Raw genomic sequence first — 20872 nt, forward strand, 5'->3', positions numbered from 1 at the left:
CTATCATGCTCAGTCCCCACCAGGATTTCAGCACTTCCTCTTTGTTACGTTCCCCTTGATCCTGCCCTACCAGGTCTCCCACACCCACCTCCCCACTCAGCACATTTTTAATGCAGTTTTGGTGGTAAAATTAGGTGCCTCAGCTGATATTCTGGTGGGCTTATAATCGAGTATATACGGTACTGAAAGGTAGTTATTTTCTACAGTTAATATTTAAATAAGAACAATAAAAGGGGTACACAAAACTAGATTGTTATAATACAATATTAATGAAATATTAATGAAAACATATATATATGTTTATATAGTGAGAAGGAATATAACAGCTAATTAGTCCACACAGCAGTACAGAGGGTTCAGTTCAACTCACTTCTGTGGAACAGGTATTGTACTGGAAGTCCTTCAACTCACCTGGGCTGCTGGGTCCACGGTCAAGGAAGCAGACAGCAGTCTTCTCTTGGGCAAGGCACGCAGAGTCTGCCCACAGGCAGCAAACAGCAGTGTGGGTCACCAACAGTCAGTAACTCGGGAGCTTAGCGAAGCAGGCCTGATGAGATATTGAACTCAAGCAATACAAGGCGACAGGATACACAGCCTCAAGCTCAAGCGATGTAGACACCGGCAGCGTGGAGATGCAGGTCTCAAAGAAGCTTTAAGCTCTAGCAACATGATCCTTGGGTTGGCTTAGCTCACAGATAGCGTAGCTCACAGTTTGAGGCAGAGAACTAGCTAAAGCAGCAGCATGCTGCTCTGATCACCAGAGAGCAAGAGATTCCACATTGATTCTTGAGTGGTGTCCTGCCTTGCAATATTCTTCACTTTTATGGGAGCATCACTGGCTGTGTGATTTATGCTTAAGCATCTTTTCACTGTAGGAGGAGTGTCTCATTCCTTTAGAGGTAGGCCAATTAGACAAGAGTCATTGTGCTTGCTATATTAGAAACAGTTAGTGACTTCTCTTCTTTTTTGTAAAGGTGACTATGTTTCTATAAATTCCTCTAGTTTTCACTTGTCTGCTAATGTTTTTATTTCTCCCTCATCTTTGGGGGATAATGTTACTGGATGTAGGATTCTTGGTTGGCAGTATTTTTCTTTCAGTGTATTAAATACATCATTTCTTTGCCTTCTGGCCTGACTGGTTTTGGTGGAAAAATCTGAACTTGTCCTGATCACTTGACCTTTTTATGTAATTGTTCTTTTCTGCTCTGAAGCCTTCAGGATTGTTTCCTTATCCCTGATATTAGAACGTTTGATTGCTGTATGTTGAAGTGATTTCCTTTTAGGGTCAATTCTGTTTGGTGTTTTATGGACCTCCTGCATAGTTATTTTATGTTGGACACGATGTTAGGGAAGTTCTCCCTTAATATTTCATCAACTATTTTCTCAGTAGTTGTTATTTCGTCTTCCTGTTCTGAAGCATTTATCAGGCACATGTTGTTTCTTTTTATGCTGTTCCAGAATATTCTTAGAATATCTTCAGGGCTTTGGGGTCATTTTTATAAGCCGGTCTTCTTGTATTTTGTTCTGGAGCGATTCATCAAAATCACTGATTCCTGATTCCAATAATTGTATCCTGTTGTTTTGCTCTTTTACAATGCTGTTAAGTTCTAGTATTTTGTGCCTTTTGTATTTGTTTGAAGTTGTAACATTTCTAATTTTGCATTAATTTTGTTCACATTTTCTTCAAGACACATCCAAGTTCTTGAATTAAGGCATGTGTCTCCTTTCCATTTCTATCTAATTTTCCCTCGTTTCTACACTGATTCTGTATCAGTTCTGCTGAAATGGTTCAAACCCGCTGACTCCCACCACTGATTGAGGCCACTGATGCAGCCACTGTGTCCATCTATCTCATTGAGAGCCTTCCTATTTGTTAAACAATCTCATGTCAACTTGATAAATAAGAACGAAGGGGTGGAGTCTAGACTTTCAATCAGGTCCGTCTGGTGATCCCTCCTTGTGGGCATGGCCTTCTCATGAGGATTCCGGGACTTCTCTTTCACCCTGGAGGTGGGAAACTCTCTGCTTGACATTCCTGTTGACCAGGCACATGGAGCCACGCTGATGGCAGCCAGCGCCCTGGAGATGTGTCCACTGCCATTGAACCCACAGGACTTTCCACCCATCGGCCTGTGATCTTCCTGCATTCGGCATCATGGCATGCGCTGCATGAGTCTGAAGAGGACTTCATGGGCTAATATCAGACTTATGGACTTGATCTGGACTGGGCTGGGATGTTTTCATTGATGCATAATTACTTCTTGATATAACGTTCTCTCTTACATATCTTGATGAGTGTCTCTGAATATCTAAGTGTCTCTAGTCAACTCGGACTCACACACTATTTTGCACTGCTCCTTTCTTTACCAAGCGTGATGTCCTGGTGGTGCAGTGGTTACCTGTTGGACTGTGATCTGCAAGGTCTGAAGTTCAAAACTAGCAGCTCCCTGGGAGCAAGACCAGGCTTTCTACTCCCATCAACAGTCACAGTCTCAGAGACTCACGGGGCAGTTCTGCCCTGTCCGATAGGGTTGCTGTGTTGGCATTGACTCGATGGCAGCGAATGAGATGTCCTTCCGCAGGGACTGGTCTCTCCTGATTTACGGTAGAGATAGGCAAAAGAGAAGATGGGATTTGTTGCATAAAACAGAAAGAACAGACCAGTAGGGTGAGAAATTTAGAGATTGGTTCAGAGAAACTCTTGCAATCCAAGTAGAAAAAGTTAAAAGATCAAATGGACCCAGATTTTCAGTCAGTATCTGAGAACTGAGAAAAATGGCCCACTTTTAATGGAAATAGAGAACTCGAGAACTCTGTTCCAGATTATCAATAGTGACTGTGGAACCCCCTAGACTAGGTTCTCAACTTCCAAATGCTGTGACCCTTTCATACAGTTCCTCATGTGGTGGTGGCCCCCAACCATAACATTATTATTATTTTTTTAAACATTTTATTAGGGGCTCATACAACTGTTATCCCAATCCATACACACATCAATTGTGTAAAGCGTATTTGTACATCATTTCTCAAAACATTTTCTCTCCATTTAAACCCCCGACATTAGGTCCTCATTTTTCCCCTCCCTCCCCGCTCCCCCCTCCCACATGAGCCCTTGATAGTTTATAAATGGGTATTTTGTCATATCTTGCCCTGTCCGACTTCTCCCTTCATCCACTTTTCGGTTGTCTGTCCCCCAGGGAGGAGGTCACACACAGTTCCATGTAATCGGTTCCCTCTTTCCTACCCATTCTCCCTTTACCCTCCCTGTTTTGCCACTCACACCACTGGTCCTATAGGGCTCATCCATCCTGGATTCCCTGTATTTTCAGTTCCTATCTGTACCAGTGTACCTCCTCTGGTCTAGCCAGTCTTGCAAGATCAAATTCGAGTCATGGTAGTGGGAGCGGGGAGGAAACCTTTAGGAACTAGAGGAAGGTTGTATTTCTCATCTTTGTTACATCGCACCCTGACTGGCTCATCTCCTCCCCGAGAACCCTCTGCAAGGGGATCTCCAGTGGCCTACTAATGGGCTTTGGATCTCCACTCCACACTCCCCCCATCATTCACTATGGTAAGATTTTTTGTTCTGATGATGCCTTACACCTGATCCCTTCGACACCTCGTGGTTGCATAGGCTGGTGTGCTTTTTCCATGTGGGCTTTGTTGCTTCTGACCATAACATTATTTTTGTTGCTACTTCATCACTGTCATTTTTCTACTGTTATGAATTGGGCAACCCCTGTGAAAAGGTCGTTTGACCCCCAAAGGGGTCTCAACCCAGAGGTTGAGAACCGCTAGACTATGACCCTTAGCCACCCCTTCTGATCTGGAACTCACCCCTAGGGTTCACTTTTCATACAAACAATAGACAAGAACAGAGGGAAAAGCAGCACTAGGGAGACACACATGCCTTAGAGTACTGATCCATTTGAGATCAAAGGGCGGTATTTACCTAAGAACAAAGTTCCGCAGGACTAGGAAAGAAATAAGCATGGAAATGATAAACAGAGGGAGGAAGTGGGATACGTGTTACTTAGTGAAGCTTACAATCAAGGACTTGAAACAAAATAGCTGTGAGTTGTTGAATGGGAAACTGCCTTGCTCTCTAAACCTTCACCCCATTCACAATAAATGTTCTTTTTAAAAAAAGAATAGGCTAATTATCACTCAAGTACGAGCACGTTATAGTCTCATGGTTAACGATATAGCTACCTTTCCTAATAAAGCCGCTGTTTCATAGTCAGTGGGGACAGTGGGTACCTTGATAACGACTCACCCTGCTGCTCCTTCTCTAGAAACCCCCATCCTCCCCAGCCTGTTTGTGCCCACACTGCATGGGGCTTGTGTCGAGTTGGGGGGCCACTCACAGACAGCCACGTGCCACAGAACGAAGCCCAGCCCTGTGACCTCCTTATGAAGGATCGGGCCTTGAGCCCCTTGTTGCAGCTACTGGCTCCATCTACGTGCAGACGCACGCACGCACGCACGCACGCCTTTATCCCCTTCCCGGTGCTCGCTCTTCCGCATTCAAGCTCAAGAGGCTTCACAACGATCCAATCCATGTGTTGACGGACAATCCTCCACACGGCCTGAGAACAGGGGTTCCTGTTTCTCACGGATGAGGTCTGAGGCAAAGGGAAGTCCAGGGTCTTGTCTCAGACCCCGGAGCTAGGAAGCAGGACGGCTGGGCCTAGACCCTGTTGGTGCTCTTACCCACGTGCTTAGTTGGCAATCACCACTCGGGTTGCCCTCAGGTGGGCTCCAACTCATGACAACCAATGAGATCAGTACTTTACCAAGCTTATTCAGTGACCGCAATAGACTCGCAGTGTCATCTTTGTGGCAAATGAGCTAGGGCTTTTATACCATTTGAGACCGTCTATTTCTGTCATGGATAGGTTAAGGTGCGTCTGCTCCCTTCTATAAACTGATTCTTTAAACCGTCAGAAAATCTATGTTATTACCCTTTCACAGTATTTGGGGGGTTTGTAAAACACAAGACAGTAAACCTCTTGTGTTAGGCCGGGTTGACTAGAGGAACAAATCCAGAGACACTCAGATATGAGTCAGAAAGAACTTTATGTCAAGACCTTGACATAAATCAGGAAAACATCCAAGCCCTGTCCAACTCAAGTCTGTAAGTCTGATACTAGTCCATAATGTCCTTTAGAGTCATGCAGTCACAAGCAACGATGTAGAATTCAGGAAGCTCCCAGGTCAGTGGGGGCAAAGTTGTGTACATACAATGGTGGTGGTACCATCACAGGGCTCTGGCAGCAATCAGGGTCAGCCGGGAGGGAGGTGAAGGCTGAGAGAGAGGGGAAAGTTCCCAAGGCCACGCCCACAAGGAGGCACCATCAGGCTGACCTGATTGACAAGTTGATTATCATCCCTACACGTTTATGTCTTCACGTTGACATGAAATAATGTGACTACCACACTCCCCTTTACTGTTGATCTTGTTGTCTGATAGTATACATTTATGATGACAACTTTGAAAATATTCTTGAGTGGCACCTTTAATGGTCTGGGCCCTGATGTTATACTGGGGGCTCCAGTGACGAGTGGAGCCCACACAAGGGACGGCAGCCGATTGATTGGCTGAGTAATGCCTGTCTGTTCACGATGTCCTGATCCAGTGACGGTGGGTGGACATGGGTGGGTAGAGGGAAGCCAGACAAAAGCCCAAAGGTGCTGGGGAGATCGGGTGGGTGGGGTGGTTGAAGGAGAGAGGGATGGCACCATACAGGGCTGTGGTTCCCACCTACGGAAGGTGGCAGATGAGTGGCAGCTCTGAGCAGGGCAGGCTCTGGGAAGTGGGTTACCATCATATCCCAACACATATGGGTTCTGTGGTGGTAGAAGAGAGGAGCCTGCCACGGCACAGGAGTCACATTGGGGCATCGGACACACGGGGAGTGATGTAAGGCAGAACATGACTCCAGTTCTCATTTGACACTGATTTTGCATAACAACCCGGTTTTGGAAACCCAACCCTGCTGCAAAGTGAGGGGTGGGTGGCCAGTTTTTCCAGTGTCAAGCACCCAACGCCTGCTGCTCTGGAGATGCAAGTGCAGTAGGTCAAGCGATGGCAGCACAAGGCCACTGGGCCAGCTTCTAGAAGCTCTCAGGGTTGGACAAGTCAACAATGGGGGTGCAGATGCCTTTCCTTGTCACACACGTCCCCAAAGGGCTCGGCATTGCCCAGCAGCTTTCCAAAAGAATGACCATCACGGAGATTTCCCTTTCTTAGCTCTCTGCACTCCGGATACAATACGCTTTCTTCCACACCTCCTTAATACTGGAATTCTAAAAGAAACCTTCCCCAAATCCCATGTTAATAGAAAGGGGAGTATTCATTGGAAAGTGGGTTGCTTCCAGTCTCCTGCCAGCCTAGGGAGGGGCAGTCTCCCTGAGGGGTTTGTCTGGGTGTGTCCTTGATGTAGTGGGAGTCAACAGTCATGAGTCAGGCCCTATCAGTCATGCCCTGACTGCCTTGGTCGGAAGGGCCTGAGTCAATCTTGTAAGCTCTTGTAACACAATTTAACTGTCCCAATCATGGTCCTGTTCCTGCTTGTCCCCCCCACCTGTCTTGCACTGGACGGATCTGCCACCTATCATAAACGTGTGACAGTGTCCTTTGCTCCATGACTGATGTATCTGGCATCCGGACGGAATCATCAGACACCATTTTGGCCTCCAGCTACTTACCTCCCTCATCTGGATGTTCTTTGTCTTAAGTTTTAATAAAATGTTCTCCTTCAACTACTGAAAACACCCCCAAACACATGGTATGAGTTGACAAGTATCTGAGGTATGTAAAAATAATTTAAAAGGACAGAAAGACAAGATCCAGTCATATTTCAATACAGCTGGAAATTCTGAAGAAACACACCTCCCACTGAATGAGCGTTAGCACCAGATGTACCAGTACCCCTCAAAGCAGGGGCATTGTTGTGTGGGAATCAGAGCGGTGTGGGCGGGTGAAGGGGACAGCACAAATAGAGCTGATATCGTTTCCAGCGTCAGTCATGCATGAAGTGAGCAGAACACAGTGCACAGAGGTTCTGAATAAAGAGACGGGAAGCTGGGTTGGACACAATTCCTCATCACGCCATGACATTCTTTGCCTCCGGGAACATTCCCACTGCAGGACCCCAGCCCTCTCGCCGTGGTGATCTCTCGGAAGGAAAGAGCACAAGTCCCCTCTGTTACGGGTTTGCCCAGAGGCTGCTGCAGTGCCCTTTTTCCAAAATTTAAGTCTAAATAGGGATTCTCATAGGGAGATTTTCCCCCCAATTTTATCTTTTACTCATTTTGTTGAGGGCTCTTAAAGCTCTCCTAACAATCCATGTTATCAATCACACTTGTGCACATGTTGCCATCATTTTCAAAGCATTTTCTTTCTGAGCCCTTGATAGCAACTCCTCTTTTTCCCTCTCTCCCCCATACTCCCACCTGTGTGAACCCTCGACTAATTACATTATTTTCATCCTAGTCTGCTGTCTCCCTTCACATTTCTGTTGTTCACCCCCCTGGGTGTGTGTGTGTTTGTTAAAAGTTCATCATCACAATGATTCCCTCTTTCGCCCCCCTCCCCCGCCCCTCAGGGTATCACTAGTCCCATTACTGTTCCTGGCAGGTTTACCTGTCCTGGATTTCGAGTGTCGAGAGCTCTTATCTGTACCAATGTACATGCTCTGGTCTAGCCGGATTTGTAAGGTAGAACTGGGTCATGATAGTCAGGGGGAGGAAGCATTAAAGAACTAGAGGACTGCTGGGTGCTTCATTGGTGCTAAACTACACCGTGGCTGGCTCGCCCTTCCTTGTAACCCTCTGTAGGGGACAATTGTCTACAGATGGGCTTTGGGTCTCCCCCCAGACACTCCTTATTCACATCAGTATCATGGTTAGTTTTGGATCCAAATAAAACTGATTTCTTAATAAAAGAATGCTTGGCCTGGTGGGAAAACTGAAGACGTTTGCACAGGTAAACTCAAGACGCAAAGTAGTGTGTTTGCTTGTTTGGCTGCTCCAACCCTCTGACCGCTAAAAAATGGTTATCCTGAGGGATCTGGAACTGTTGTTCCGTCGGTTCTGACTCCTGGCAGCAGCCTGTCACAGGACGAAATAGTGCCCTAACCATCTTTGCTATCCTGAGCCACGAGTTGCAGCCATTGTGTCAATCCATCTAGGGCTTCCTTTAAAAAAAAAAAAATCATTTTAGTGGGGGCTCGTACAACTCTTATAACAATCCATCCATCCATCCATCCATCCGTGTCAAGCACATGTGCTTTCTGCTTGAGCCCTTGGTATGAGCTCATTTTTTTGGGTGGTCTTCCTTTATCCATGACTCCTGCGCATGATAGCCTCCCTCAGTCTTGCCCCTCTCACAAAGGCGTCTTGTTTCCAACACAGATCTGTTCATTCTTCTGGTTCAACTCTAAACGCAATGCCATTGAGTTGATGCTGACTCAACAGTGATCTCATAGGACATGCTAGAACGGGCCCTGTGCGTTTCCAAGGCTGGAACATTTTATGGAGTAGAAAGCCCCATCTTTCTCCCTTGGGGGGTGGGGTGGTAGTTTCAAATTAGTTATTTTGCAGATTACAGTCCAACTCGTAACCACCAGGCCATCGGGGCTCCTATGCTTGTGGCAGGCCAGTATATTCAATATTCACCAAAACACTTCAAAGGAGTCAGTTCTTGTCCAGTCTTCCTTAGTTCATATACGAGGCGATTGACAATATCGCCTTCGTCCTCAGAGACTTTGATACTCGGAGGAGGCCTTTCTAACAGATTTGCTCACTCTGGTGCATCATCTGATGTCCTGGCTGCTGCTTCTCTGCGTGTTGATTGTGGAAGCCTGTAAAAGGAAGTTCCTAACAACTTCAATCTTCTCTCCTTAGCAAGTTGCTTACTGATTCTGTTGTGAGGATTTTATGTGGAGGTGAAACCCATACACTGAAGGCTGTGGTGCAGTGTTTCCCAAAGTGAATGACACCGTTCCGCTCCAGCTCCCACTGCCCCGGGGCACTGCAATAGCAGATGCCTACACTTTATCTTGGATTGTGGGTTATGATACTTAAGTTTTTAATTGCTGGGGGAGGGGAGGAGGCTGAGTAACTTTTTTTCTGCAAAAGAGGAGGCCCACTTGGTGGGCCAAGTACGTTTGGGAACCTAAATGCAGAAATTGATTTTCATCGATAAGTGCATCAAATCCTCTTCAGTTTAAACATGCAAAGCTGTGTCATCTACACACGACAGGTTGCTGTTACGTTTGTCTTCAGAGTCTAGCTTCTCGGATTACTGGCTCAGCATATGGACTAAAATCTCTCAATGCCACCAGGTTGATTCTGGCTCAAAGTGGTTGAATGAGTGTGATGAAAAGATACAAACCTGATGCACCCCTTTCTTAGTTTTAAACCACGCAGGACCCCTTTGTACAATTTGAACAACTACCTCTTGGTCTATGTCCAGATTCTGCAAGAGCATAGCATTCTGGTAATCACATTCTCCACAATGTGAGCTGGTTTGTTTGGATTCACTCAGTTCGATACCTTCGCACAGTCAATAGGATGCAGCTAGCTAAGCATCTTTCTGGAATTCTCTGCTTTCAGCTAAGATCCATCTGAGACCAGCAAAGCGGTCCTTTGCTTCCTCACCCAGTCCTGAATCTGGCTTGAATTTCATGTAGCTCCCTGTTGATAGATGGTTCCAACAGCTTTTGAATCATCTTCAGTAAAAGAGCTGACATTAAATATTCTCTTCCCCAGGGGGACTGGCTAATATGTGACTAGTATTCAGGAGACATAAATATCACCAATGTTCCCCTCCTGGTATATTTCTCACGTCAGTGAATCTGGGGTTTCTAATGAACAAAGCAAGAAGGCCCATATACTAGAAGAACAAGCAAAGGCAAAACCTGGGTTAGCCTGGTCATTTGGGCGCATATTCCATTATTTTCTTGATGTCTTAAATTGATATGAAAAAGGTACAAAAACTTTTTTTTAATATTTGCATTTTAATAAATGATAATAAAATCCCAATCACAGGCAAGCAGTTAATTAAGCATCTTCTTTTCCTTTTTTAAACCTAAGGTACAACAAGGTCCACTCAGGGGCTATTTTTGGACCCGTGACCCCACGGTGGTTCCTGTGGCCCGCCCCTGGAGAGGTCTAGTCAGGAACAAAGGACCCCGAACGGCGATGGTCTGTCTCTGGTCGCTGAAGATCGCTGGGTGGGTGACACCTAGTGCTCTCACTTCTGGGTAAGAGAGAAGGCGTTCTGGTCCATTAACTCCCCCACTCGCTCCTGGAGGACACTGACCAGCTCGGCTACCACGAAGACATGTGTGTCGTCGATGTCCTGGATGATGAACTTCTTCCCCAGGGCATTGGACTCGTCCAAGTAGAGCAGGAACTGCTTCATGGCCGGGTCACTGTGGAGACAAGCACACGCTGTCAGACCCCGCACCGCCGCACAACCCTAGACTGCATCCTGCCATCGCATTGGAGCAGGGAGAATGTGTAGGTGAACTGAAAGTGTAAGCTGTCATTGATCCCTCACCGCTCCCTATGCCTCAATTAACAGCTTATAGACATGGCTCTGTCTTAGACCTAGTAGTGAAAGGCTGAGAAAAAGAACCCAATGATGGAAAAAGGAAACTGACAGGTGAAACGAAAAGTTAAAGGGAAGTGCAAAGCTTCCTTCACTGGGCCCAGAGTGTCAGCTTCCGTACCTGCGTTTACAAGCGACTTTCCTTCCTGGTCTGTGGCCATCACACCTGAGAAACCAATAGCTATTCAAGACCTTGCCCATCACGACTCACTTTTTAATGATGCAGAGCAGACAGCAGGAGCCAGGCTGGCAGGCCAGGGGCCGGTTACTCACTGTGCCACTTAACCTCCTGGGCCCCACTCCCAGCTCAGAAGTGTGTATAGCTAACACTGCTGCCTGCCTGCCTGCCGCAAGTACTGGTGCTGTGGTTTTGTTTTCCTTCAGTCTGGACGACTGCTGAAGAGAATCCTACCCACCTCCCTGAGGACAACACTGAGCTCAAAGAGGAGAGCCAAGTCCAAGGGTACTCACTCCAGAAAACATCTGGTTGGAATGAGTGGGCCTGTTACAAGGCAGAAGGGGCAGTTCCCTGGTGGGCAGCACACACTCCCAGAAGTTGTCTCTTTTACAAAAAAATCCCTTGCATCACAATGAAGAAGAAACCCCATTTGATCTAATAGGCGATGGCACATTTAGCAAAAGGACGTAAAATGCAGATTTTTGTAACTCTTAGGGACAAACAGGATAGGACTCGACCTTTTGGTTTCTTGAGAAATATCCACATCAACTACAAAAATAGCAATTTCATCTAAAACAGATGTATGAGAGCTCAAATTCTGGGCACTAGGTTTGCCACTCTGGTTTCCGGTAGGTCCATTTGGTGTCTCCACATAAACTCAGCCTCCATTGACTTCTTTCTGAGCCTGGGAGGGAAGTTAAGAAGCTTAGCCCTCTGGCAAGTGGGCTGCTGAGGACCTCCGCAAGCTTCAGGGGTTTTGCTGCTGGGATGTGTGGGGGCACTGCTCTGGTCCCAGAGACCACCTAGAGTCGCACAGGCTGTGCCATGACACTGCATACTGTACCAAGGCAAACAATTCACCACCGACTGACACAAGGCCTCCAGGGGCCCTGGGTGTAGAGGGGCTGTTCTGAGGGCCTGGGGCTGAGCTGGGCTAGTGGGGCCCTACCAGACAGAGGGCCAGAGGGTAAAGCGATGGGTCTCCAGCCTGGAAGCCAGAGCCTCAGCTCTCTCAACAGTCTGGTTTCTTACTCAGACTCTTGGCCCCTCCTTCAACTTTTTCCTGACTCACCAGTAAGACAGGAATGCTGGTGGCACAGCAGGTAAGCACATGGCTGTCAACATCTCAGGGGCTTAAAAGTGGCAACCTGCTCCTTGAAGATTACACACCAGGAGACCCTCGGGCAATTCTGCTCGCTCTATGAGGTCCTCGAGCTGAAATCACTTGACAGGGAGGGCACATGTATAAGGGGAGAAGGGAGGTTTAAAGAAAATCCACTTAAGGGTGGAAAGGAGTGCAGGCCTGGGAGGGGGAGGAATACATACCACAAACTTCATGCTCTACACTGCTTCGGTCCCAGCCCCCAAGGGAGAAGGGAGCAGGGGCCAAGGGTGCCCGTGGTACCACCTTACTCGAGGCCCCAGAAGACCCTCAGCATGTCTGTAAACACCCACACTCCAGGCCCCGGGAGGACCCAGTGGACTCGGCAGATGACCACATGCTTTGTTTGGCCTTTTAAGTCAATGGCGGTGGGCCCAAGAGAACAGCAACTGCGCCCAACGTGAGCTCACCTCGTGGCTCTACTGCCAGTGGGTGCTGCAGCTGCAGGCCACGTGCAGCGACTTCCAGAGCTGTTGAGGGGGCTACTCCACAGAGCCCTTAGAGGTAGCCAGAGTGAATGGCTAGAAAAACTAATCCCCCAAGACATTCTCTAAATGGACTAGATTTGCATCCTGTCAGTGATAAGCAAGCCAAGCCACTGGAGCTGAGGTGGCCCCTGAACCACCTGCAGGCCAGTGCTCAGGCCCACTGACAGCCGAAATCTGCTCCTGATGCTGAGCTCAGAAAGCTGTGTGCATGAGGAGCCTGCCCCTAGTCCTTCTCCCAGGTCTGACGGGGCACCACCACAGCAGCAAGGACAGGAATCCGTGGACAACTGGCCCAGTGCACACATGATTTTTCCTTAGCCTTTGAGGGAGACTCTTGGCTTAGGTCGGTAAACTATTCTTTCTGAAAAACAATTAGCGAAAAAAATGCAGTTGCTTTAAAAATGTCTTAAGAATGTCTCTATAAATTTGGTACTTCCTGGGCATAGGCCATCTTAGAACACCTGTTCCTGACCGTGGAATGGCCTTGTTCATCCAGGTGCCTCCCCCACTTGCGTTTCTGCATGCATCCGGCAGGGGGTTGTCCAGCCTCAGCTGAGAGCCGCAGCTCTCCATGAGGCCCGGAGCCCTGGTGGCACAGTGGGCTACTCACTGAGCTGCTGTCACTCTTGATGGCAGTGGGAGCGATTTACAGCCACATTCACTGCCACTGAGTGGATTCCAACTCATAGTAATCTTACAATGACCCTATGGGACAGAACAGAATTGCCCCTTTGGGTTTCTGAGGCTGTAAATCCTTATGGGAGGTGACAGTCTCATTTTTCTCCTGAGGAATATCCGTTGGGTTTGAACTGCTGACCTTGTGGCAAGCAGCCCAATGCATAACCCGTGATACCGCCAGGGCTCCAGAGAGATGAGGGCCCAGCTCAGTGCAGATGCTTCAGGAGCGGCTACAGGGGCAGGGCAAGAAAGGAGAGAAAGGACAGTCACAGGGGGATGTTAGTTAACCAGAATCATGCTTCCCAAAACCCATTTGGGGTTCTACTGTGACAAAGCCTGGACCCAGAAAGCCTAGTCCCAACCCCAACTGCAGCAGTCTATAAAAATCTCCCCGTGTCAGGCCCCTAACCGGCAGTGCAGGGCGCTGGGTCTGAGAATGCAAGGGGAGATACAGTGGACACCCGAACAAGAGCACTTCAATGCTGAGAGTTCGGGGGGGGGGGGGGGGGGGGGCGCGCACGGCAGGTTCAAATGATCCATCTCTCTCCTACCCACCAAATCATTGACCGGTTCTGCAGCTGCGTCACGGAGCCCGTTGATCTCAACTACACACACAAGCTGCAACAAGAAGTCAGACGGCACCATGGCTGGCTTTGCACTGCAGGCCTGAGGCCGTCCGCTGCTCTCGCCCACACTGAGGTAGCGCTGCTGGATCCCGGAAGATACCTGCAGATCTTTAACAGCCACACCATCAGAAAAATAAGCCAAACCAACACTGTGCTTTGACAGACCTCTCAGTGGACCAGCCCTTGCGACAACCTTCTAGAAATGCGCTCACTGCTCAAGGGTGTCCTAGACCCGCTGCCCTGTTAGAGGCACTCCCCACACAGCAGCATAGGCACCAGGTGGTTGGCTTGGAGCCACTTGCTTTTGACAAGCTGTGCCTGGTAAGTGCGGCTTTAAGCCCAAGCCCAAGCCCTAACTTGCCAACGAGGAGGCCTAGTGTGCAAACCCTTTCTGATGCCGGGCTCCATTGTACCCAGCCCCTCATCTCATCCACCCTGCGTTCTCTGGGGTCACAGGAGAGGCTCCAAATAAACATGTCCCACCTGGGGTTTAGGCTGAGGCCACAGGCGTGGCCTCAATTCTGTGCATAGAACTCACTCAGTCAACACACATGATGAGGCACTTCCTGGGTGTCCCTCTGGTCCCATGCTTCAGTGTGCACGGTCCTGGGAGGAGCCGAGGCTGACAGATGTGCTGGAAGTGCTAATGAAATAGAAGCCAGCTCAGACTAGCTCTGCCGCAGGTTAAGCTAAACCTGTCGGGAGAAGGTTGCATGATAACCCAGTTTCTCTGGGCTCGCTGGTGGCTTAGATCTAGGCCTAGCCTCTGTAGGCCTGTCCCGCCAGGGCGGCTTTCCCACCTCAGGGCTGCCTGCCGACAGCCGCTTGGTGGGTCTGAGGGACGGCTGGCACAGGGTGCTGCTGGCAGATCCCGACAGAGAGGATGCATTTACCAACTTAATTCTGGAATAAAAACACAAACCAAAAAACCTAGCAATTTCATTGAGTTTAGATTTGGGGCTTTGATATACATTGGAAGAACACGATCTTATTATATGAGCTGCCTGACTTTCCAACGTGTTAAATGAGCCTGAGTGGCCAACATTAAAAGTTGATTTACACAAAACAGATCAAAAGGTTTGCAGAAGAATGGAATTCAAAGACAAAGGCACACGTGCTCCCAACATTGGGACGTCCCTATGCATGTTTTACTGTAGACCCCCATCACAGGAGGTACGGAAGAAGTGCTGAGGAAGCTGAGCCCGGCTCACGGGGGCCAGGCTCAGGACGCATGCAGCTGGCTGCCTGACTCTGGAGCAGCACCACACAGGAGACCAGAAGACAGGATGGACAGTGACATGACTGGGAGGTGGAGAGATAGCCAGTGTGGTGACAGAATCAGTTTTGGGAGCTCCTGAAAAGGTCGGGCTGTAAACTCCAAACGATCAAACTCTGCACTCTAACGTGGCCCACTGTGAGGTGCTCAAAAGGCCCGCTGACCACACAGTGCTGTACTGTGCGCACCTCTCTCTGGCAGTAGCTACAGCCCCGAGGGAGAGCGACCGGCTCTGCCAGTCACCACCGGTGTCTCTCTCTACCTCCCACAAATGACTGCGTGAGACCATGCAAGTGGGGTGTGTGAAACTGAGAGGGTGGGTCCGTTGTGGCGTTCCACTGGGTGTACATCTCAGAAGCCAACTCAACACCAAACTCACGGCCGGCCATCGAGTCCATGGTGCTCACAGCCACTCCTGACAACCGGGTGGGCTTCTGAGACGGTAACTGCTGTTCGGAGTAGAAAGCCCAGTCTTTCTCTGGCAGAGCTGCTGGTGGTATCAGGGTGTCAAGCAGCTGGCCTCTCAGACTGCAGCTCGACGTGTGCCCACTGCGGCACCAGGGCTCCTCTGGTCAGCAGCAGCGAGGGGTTCCATAGCTGGCAGAAGAAGGCGGCCCGTGGAGCAGTGTGCGAGCCCTAAGCAGGGCAGCGGCACCAGAGGCAGAGCAGAAGGTGGCCGTCTGCCACAAAACAAAGCAAAGGCCAGCAGACCCCGAGGCTGAGCACCAGAGAGAAATGCGATGGGTGGCTGGGAAGAGGTACAAACTTGCTGCCATTGAGTCAATGCAGACTTAGCGACCTTCCGTTAGTTTCCAAGATGAATCGTTTACAGGAACTAAAAGCCCAGTCCTTCTAGAGAAGAGGTGTGGTGGAGTGCAATGTCTTAATCGAGTTTAATGGGCTCTTCTCCCAAGGCTCGGGAACTCCCATCAAATGACTGGGTGGGAACATGCAAACAGGACAAGCGTAACACCAACAGAGGAGACCTGTCAGGTCTTGCTACCACCTCCTCCAATAGGAGGGGTGAGCCATCTTTGAGGAGTCATTTCTGAAGCAGGAGGAGAAGCCTAAGACCTTGAAAGGTCATGTTCAAGGTCTCTGTCTGAAGTGGTGGAGGCCACCATGGCAGGAAACTGAGCAGTGCTGAACTAGGGCCCCTTCTCCTATCTAGCCTGAGACTATGGAACTGTAGGACAGAGTGACATGGGTCTGGCTTCCTGGCCCATGGAGGCGAAGGCCAAAGTACTGACCACGTGGCTGAGAGGCTGAGAACCAGAGAGACTTGGCTGTGGCCAAGGAGACAGTATCCTTATTGTTTGCTGATCCTAATTTGGGACAAACTATTAAATTCCCTAATAAACCCTTAATTGTGAGTTCTGCATGGCCACAGCAAGGGATTATCAAATGCAGCCCAAAGCAGAGTGCTGTGGGAGGGGCAGGTGATGTCAGAATAAGGTAAAGGAAGTTGGATGGTGGAGGCTCACATGACCTCTGCCTTGGGCTGGGGTGGAGCAGGAGTCTCCTTCTCCCTAGGGGTGGGGGTGGGGTGGGGAGAGAACAGGTGTGGCCCCCAGGTCACATCCTCACCCTCTGCCTTATCCCTCCGGTGTGATCTCTGAGTTTGGGCCCGAGAGGGTTTTTTTGGAAGATGTTTCTTTGGGAAAACAATTATCCCTTTGAAATGATGCAGGCTACAGTGCAGAAACATACCCTGAATGGAAACATTAAATCGTGAAAGAACGATATGCATCCGCACAATAAGACGTAACCAGTTCTGGCACTGGTCAGTTCTCCACAGCCACAGTCCGGAGCAGCTAACAGGGCAGTGAGGGTGCTAGCCATTGCCAGCAGCTACAAAAAAAGTTTACAAGCTCCGTGCCTCTCAGGCAGCTGCACTGTCAGGAGGGCCAGGACCCAAAGGCCACCTACCTGTGAGAGACTCTAACTGCCCATCAGAGTTTTGCTCTGAGCTACAACCCTGCCATTTTTGCCCCCAAACTCAAATATAAGTTTAATGCCTTTCCAACCATCATTCCAAGGATTACTTTGGAAACAAACTAAATTTCCAAAAGTTTACTTTAGAAGAGGCAATGATGACAAAGAGAAAAATAGATGGGTTCCTGGGGGTAGTAGGGTGGTGGTGGTGCATCAAACAGCCTTGGGGAAGGGAATACATGGTGTCTGACAACTGTTTGGTTATTTCGTAAAAACAAACAAGCAACAACAGTGGGCAGTCAGAAACTAATTTAGATTTTCATGTCAAAATACATCAAATAACCAAACCCATCACCACTGACTTGATTTTTCTGCATGGTAACCCCAGGCTGTCAATGGCTGCCATCTTTCGGAAGTCCATCACCAAGACTTTCGTCCACGGTGCCTCCAAGTGGATTTGAACCACCAACCTTTCTGTTAGTTGCATGTACTTGATTGAAACGCCTTGCCCCACCCCAGGGACTGTCACTTCCTATAAGCAGCCTCTCCAATACATTCTAGTTGAATGAAACATAAAGCAACAAAACCAAGAGAAAGAAAACCCTGAAAGAAAGAAGTGACTATTAAACCCAGGGGTGACGAGAGAACTGGGACCTGGAAGGAGCATGGAAAGTGACAGCTGACTCTGTACGTCTATCCTCTTTCTGTGTGACCATGTGTGTGTCCTGTGCGTCAAAAATATTATTAACAGACCAGTCAGGAAAGCCTTTCTACTCCTTGTAACACACTAATAAAGAAAACACTCCACTTACTGCAATAGCACTCGAGGCTCCTGGGAGGGCAGCCAGGAGGATCTGGGCTTTCGATCGGCCATTCTTTACCAGAACCTCAGCTTTTGGCTGGCTCCCAAAGCCCCCTGGATAGTGAAACATACAAGACAAGAGCACAACAGTCCAGGGGAAAAGGGCCACTTCTAATAGGAACAATAGGACTTCTAATAGGACTGAAAGAGCAGATTGTCTTTTTAAAGAGTGTAACACTGGCCAAGATAGAGTTAGATGAGTTATGACATGCTTATTCGTTATTGCCAACCACACTGTTCTTGGCCAAGCGGCCCACCAAACAGCTCTCCACCCACACCTGCACGTCCTCCAGGCTGAATCAATGGGCCATGCCGCTGAATCTCAGCTTTATCAACAATAGCCTCCCTGGGACACAGGAAGGATTCCCCCCCAGCCCCCAGCTCCCACCCCCGAGCTGAAAGTCGGACAGAAACTCAGTAATAACACGAATAATAACAACACGAGTCCCAACCTTCACTTATCTCTTTTTCAGATAAAGTGAAGGGGTCCTTGGGCATAGAAAGAGCTGTAGGTGACTAAAATTTAATACACCGCATGCCTCAGTTACACATTTTGCATTTACAACAGTGAAAAATCTACTCTCTGGATACAGCCACCCCTCTCTTATCCACTACCTTGTCTGGCATGTCACATTTATGACAATGGTAAAAAATAAAATAAATAAATTGATGGATCACTTTGCATATTACTGACCACGTGTGAGGCACCTGGCTGTGATGACGAGGTTATGTGCCAAGCTGGCTGGGCCCTGTATCTCCGTGGCTGGCAGAAACCTAATGATGTGCCCTGGCACTTCAGTCACCAAGCAGCCACCTTCCATGCATAAGGTGACCAGACGTCCTGCTTTTGGTGGGACACTCCCGATTTTTAACAATTTTTCCCTTGTCCCACGGCGTTTTAAAAAAGTTCCGATTTTTGGAAAGAACGTATGACAAGCTAGGGTATACGGTTTTTGGCTGCCATGTGGCTATTTTGCCAGGATATGAGTTTTATCAATGGTGTCCCGCTTTTCCAATGTTAAAATCTGGTCACCTTATCCATGCAGGATTTGATGTGACCACCTGGCATTTTCCCACAATGCCGCCTATCACACGCAGATTACTGGTCTTTGAAGGTAGTCATGAGCTTAGGGGAGGCTTGGGCAGGCACGTTTGTTTGGGTCACTGCGTTTAATTTGGTTACCTCTGGCAGTATGCCAAACTTCTTTCTGCTGTAACTTACGTTTTCTTCTAAAAGAAACTGAAGAGAACAAAGTGAGTTACAGTGACATAGTACAAAAATCAGTGTGGGATAGGGGAAATCAAAAACAAACAAACAAAACCCAGGGAAAACGAGGCCAGAAGAAAGGAGGGAGGACTTTGGCCGGAAGCACAAAAAGGGGAAGCTCCGTGCCTTTAAGTGATTCTGTTTCTCTAGGCCGTCAAGCGGTCATGTCTAGAACCCTTCTATGACGTCAGCCCAGGACACCAAGGCAGACAGCCTCTTCCCTCTTCCCCTTCAGGAGCCCGCCGTCCTGAACCTTAGCTCATTCAGTCTCCAAAGGCTGGGTTTCTTGCCTTTCTGCTCAGAACAAATCTTCTCAGGTGACGGTTTACATTTAGCCTTCCTCTAGTCTTCTAAATTGCAAGAAAGGAATTCTCGGGAAAATTATATTATCATTTTGCAATATAAAAGCAGGCCATAATCATCATGGAAAAGGCATCAAAAAGAATAAACTGGCCTGCTGGCTGATTCTGACTCACAGGGGCCCCCTGGGGCCCAGAGAACTGCCCTGTTGCTTCCCAGGCTGGAATCTTTATGGGAACAAATTACTAGGTCTGGGGAGGCTCAAACCACCAGGATTTTTATTCCCTCCACCCCATTGGCACAGTGCTAACTACTGTGTCACCAGGGTTAACTACACCACCTGAGACAGAGCACAACACTCCAGTTAAGACTGTCCATTTCTTTTTCCCCTGAAACGATGTTGCTGCTTGCTTCCCAACACTAACAAATAGTCTGGAGCAAGGAACTCGGGAAATCAATAAATGTCCATGCTGCTCCCTGCTCTTGGTTAACTAAATGCCTCACACCCTTCCCTGAGGGAACTGGAGCCTTTAGACAGGGTCCTCCCTTCCTACATAGCTGTGAGGGGTGCCCATCAAGAAGACACCATGTCAACCCAACAAATGTGCCAACCACTTAAAAAGAGAGAGAAAATAAATGCTGGCAAGGTTGTGGGGAGATTAGAATTTGTATACACCACTGCGGGATTATAAATAGTATCATCACTATGGAAACCAGTATGGTTTAAAAGCTAGAAACAGAACCACCTTATGATGCAGCAATTAGACTCCCAGGCATACATTGTCAAGATACAGGCACAGTGACAAGAATAAGCCGGGCACAACTACATGCTTTGTAGCATGATTCACAACAGCAGCAAGGTAGAAACCACCTAAGTGCCCATCAATGGATGGATGAATAACCAAACTGTGGGAGACGTGAAATGGGAAATTAAGCAACTAAAAGGAATGGTGACTCTGTGAACACAACCTGATGAAACGGCAGGGCTTTATGGAGTGAAATAAGTCAACCACAGACAGACAATCGCATAGTCGCACTATTATAAAAAATTAAAAATAGACATACACACAGGAAAACACACACACGACCAGGGATGGGAGTGTGAGGAAGACTAATTTCCTAGATAACAGACACTTGATTGCATTTGGTGATGGGAAGTCAACCCCCAGATATGGGTGAAATCAGCACAACTTGACCACGGGAATGAAGGACAAGAGAGATGGGCAGGGGAAGAGGGACAATCTCGGTAAGCACTAGATACACAAGTTTGCAAAATTAGAAACAACATCCAAAAACCCTGCTAGCAGACACGGAGGCATGTGTGTGGATAGGAAGGCACAAGCAAGTAAACATGGGTATATACAGGAGCACCCAAATCACATGGCTATGTGCACACAGAACCCACCACACAGGAGACACAGCTGTGGGGGCTTCCTGGCCACTCGCAGGATTGGTTCCCTGGTTAAAAGGCTTGGGACT

The 20872-nt window shown here is 48.3% G+C and overlaps 1 protein-coding gene across 3 annotated transcripts in view; it reads right to left on the bottom strand.

Annotated features, from left to right (window-relative positions):
• Positions 1–10011: 10011 nt before the first annotated feature.
• The window catches only part of GTF2H5 (general transcription factor IIH subunit 5), a 17542-nt gene continuing 6681 nt past the window's right edge, over positions 10012–20872 (bottom strand). For 2 of the 3 annotated variants that reach the window (XM_045294673.1, XM_045294672.1), the window contains one exon: positions 10012–10442. In XM_045294673.1, coding sequence (XP_045150608.1) covers positions 10262–10442 — 181 coding nt within the window. In that variant the 3' untranslated portion in view covers positions 10012–10261. Of the gene's footprint in view, positions 10443–13682; positions 13862–20872 lie in introns of all 3 variants that reach the window. The other variant, XM_045294674.1, reaches the window with a different exon arrangement.

Source organism: Echinops telfairi, unplaced genomic scaffold (genome assembly GCF_000313985.2).
Source record: "Echinops telfairi isolate 266 unplaced genomic scaffold, ASM31398v2 ScPeMD7_3533;HRSCAF=4204_0, whole genome shotgun sequence".
NCBI lineage: Eukaryota > Metazoa > Chordata > Mammalia > Afrosoricida > Tenrecidae > Echinops > Echinops telfairi.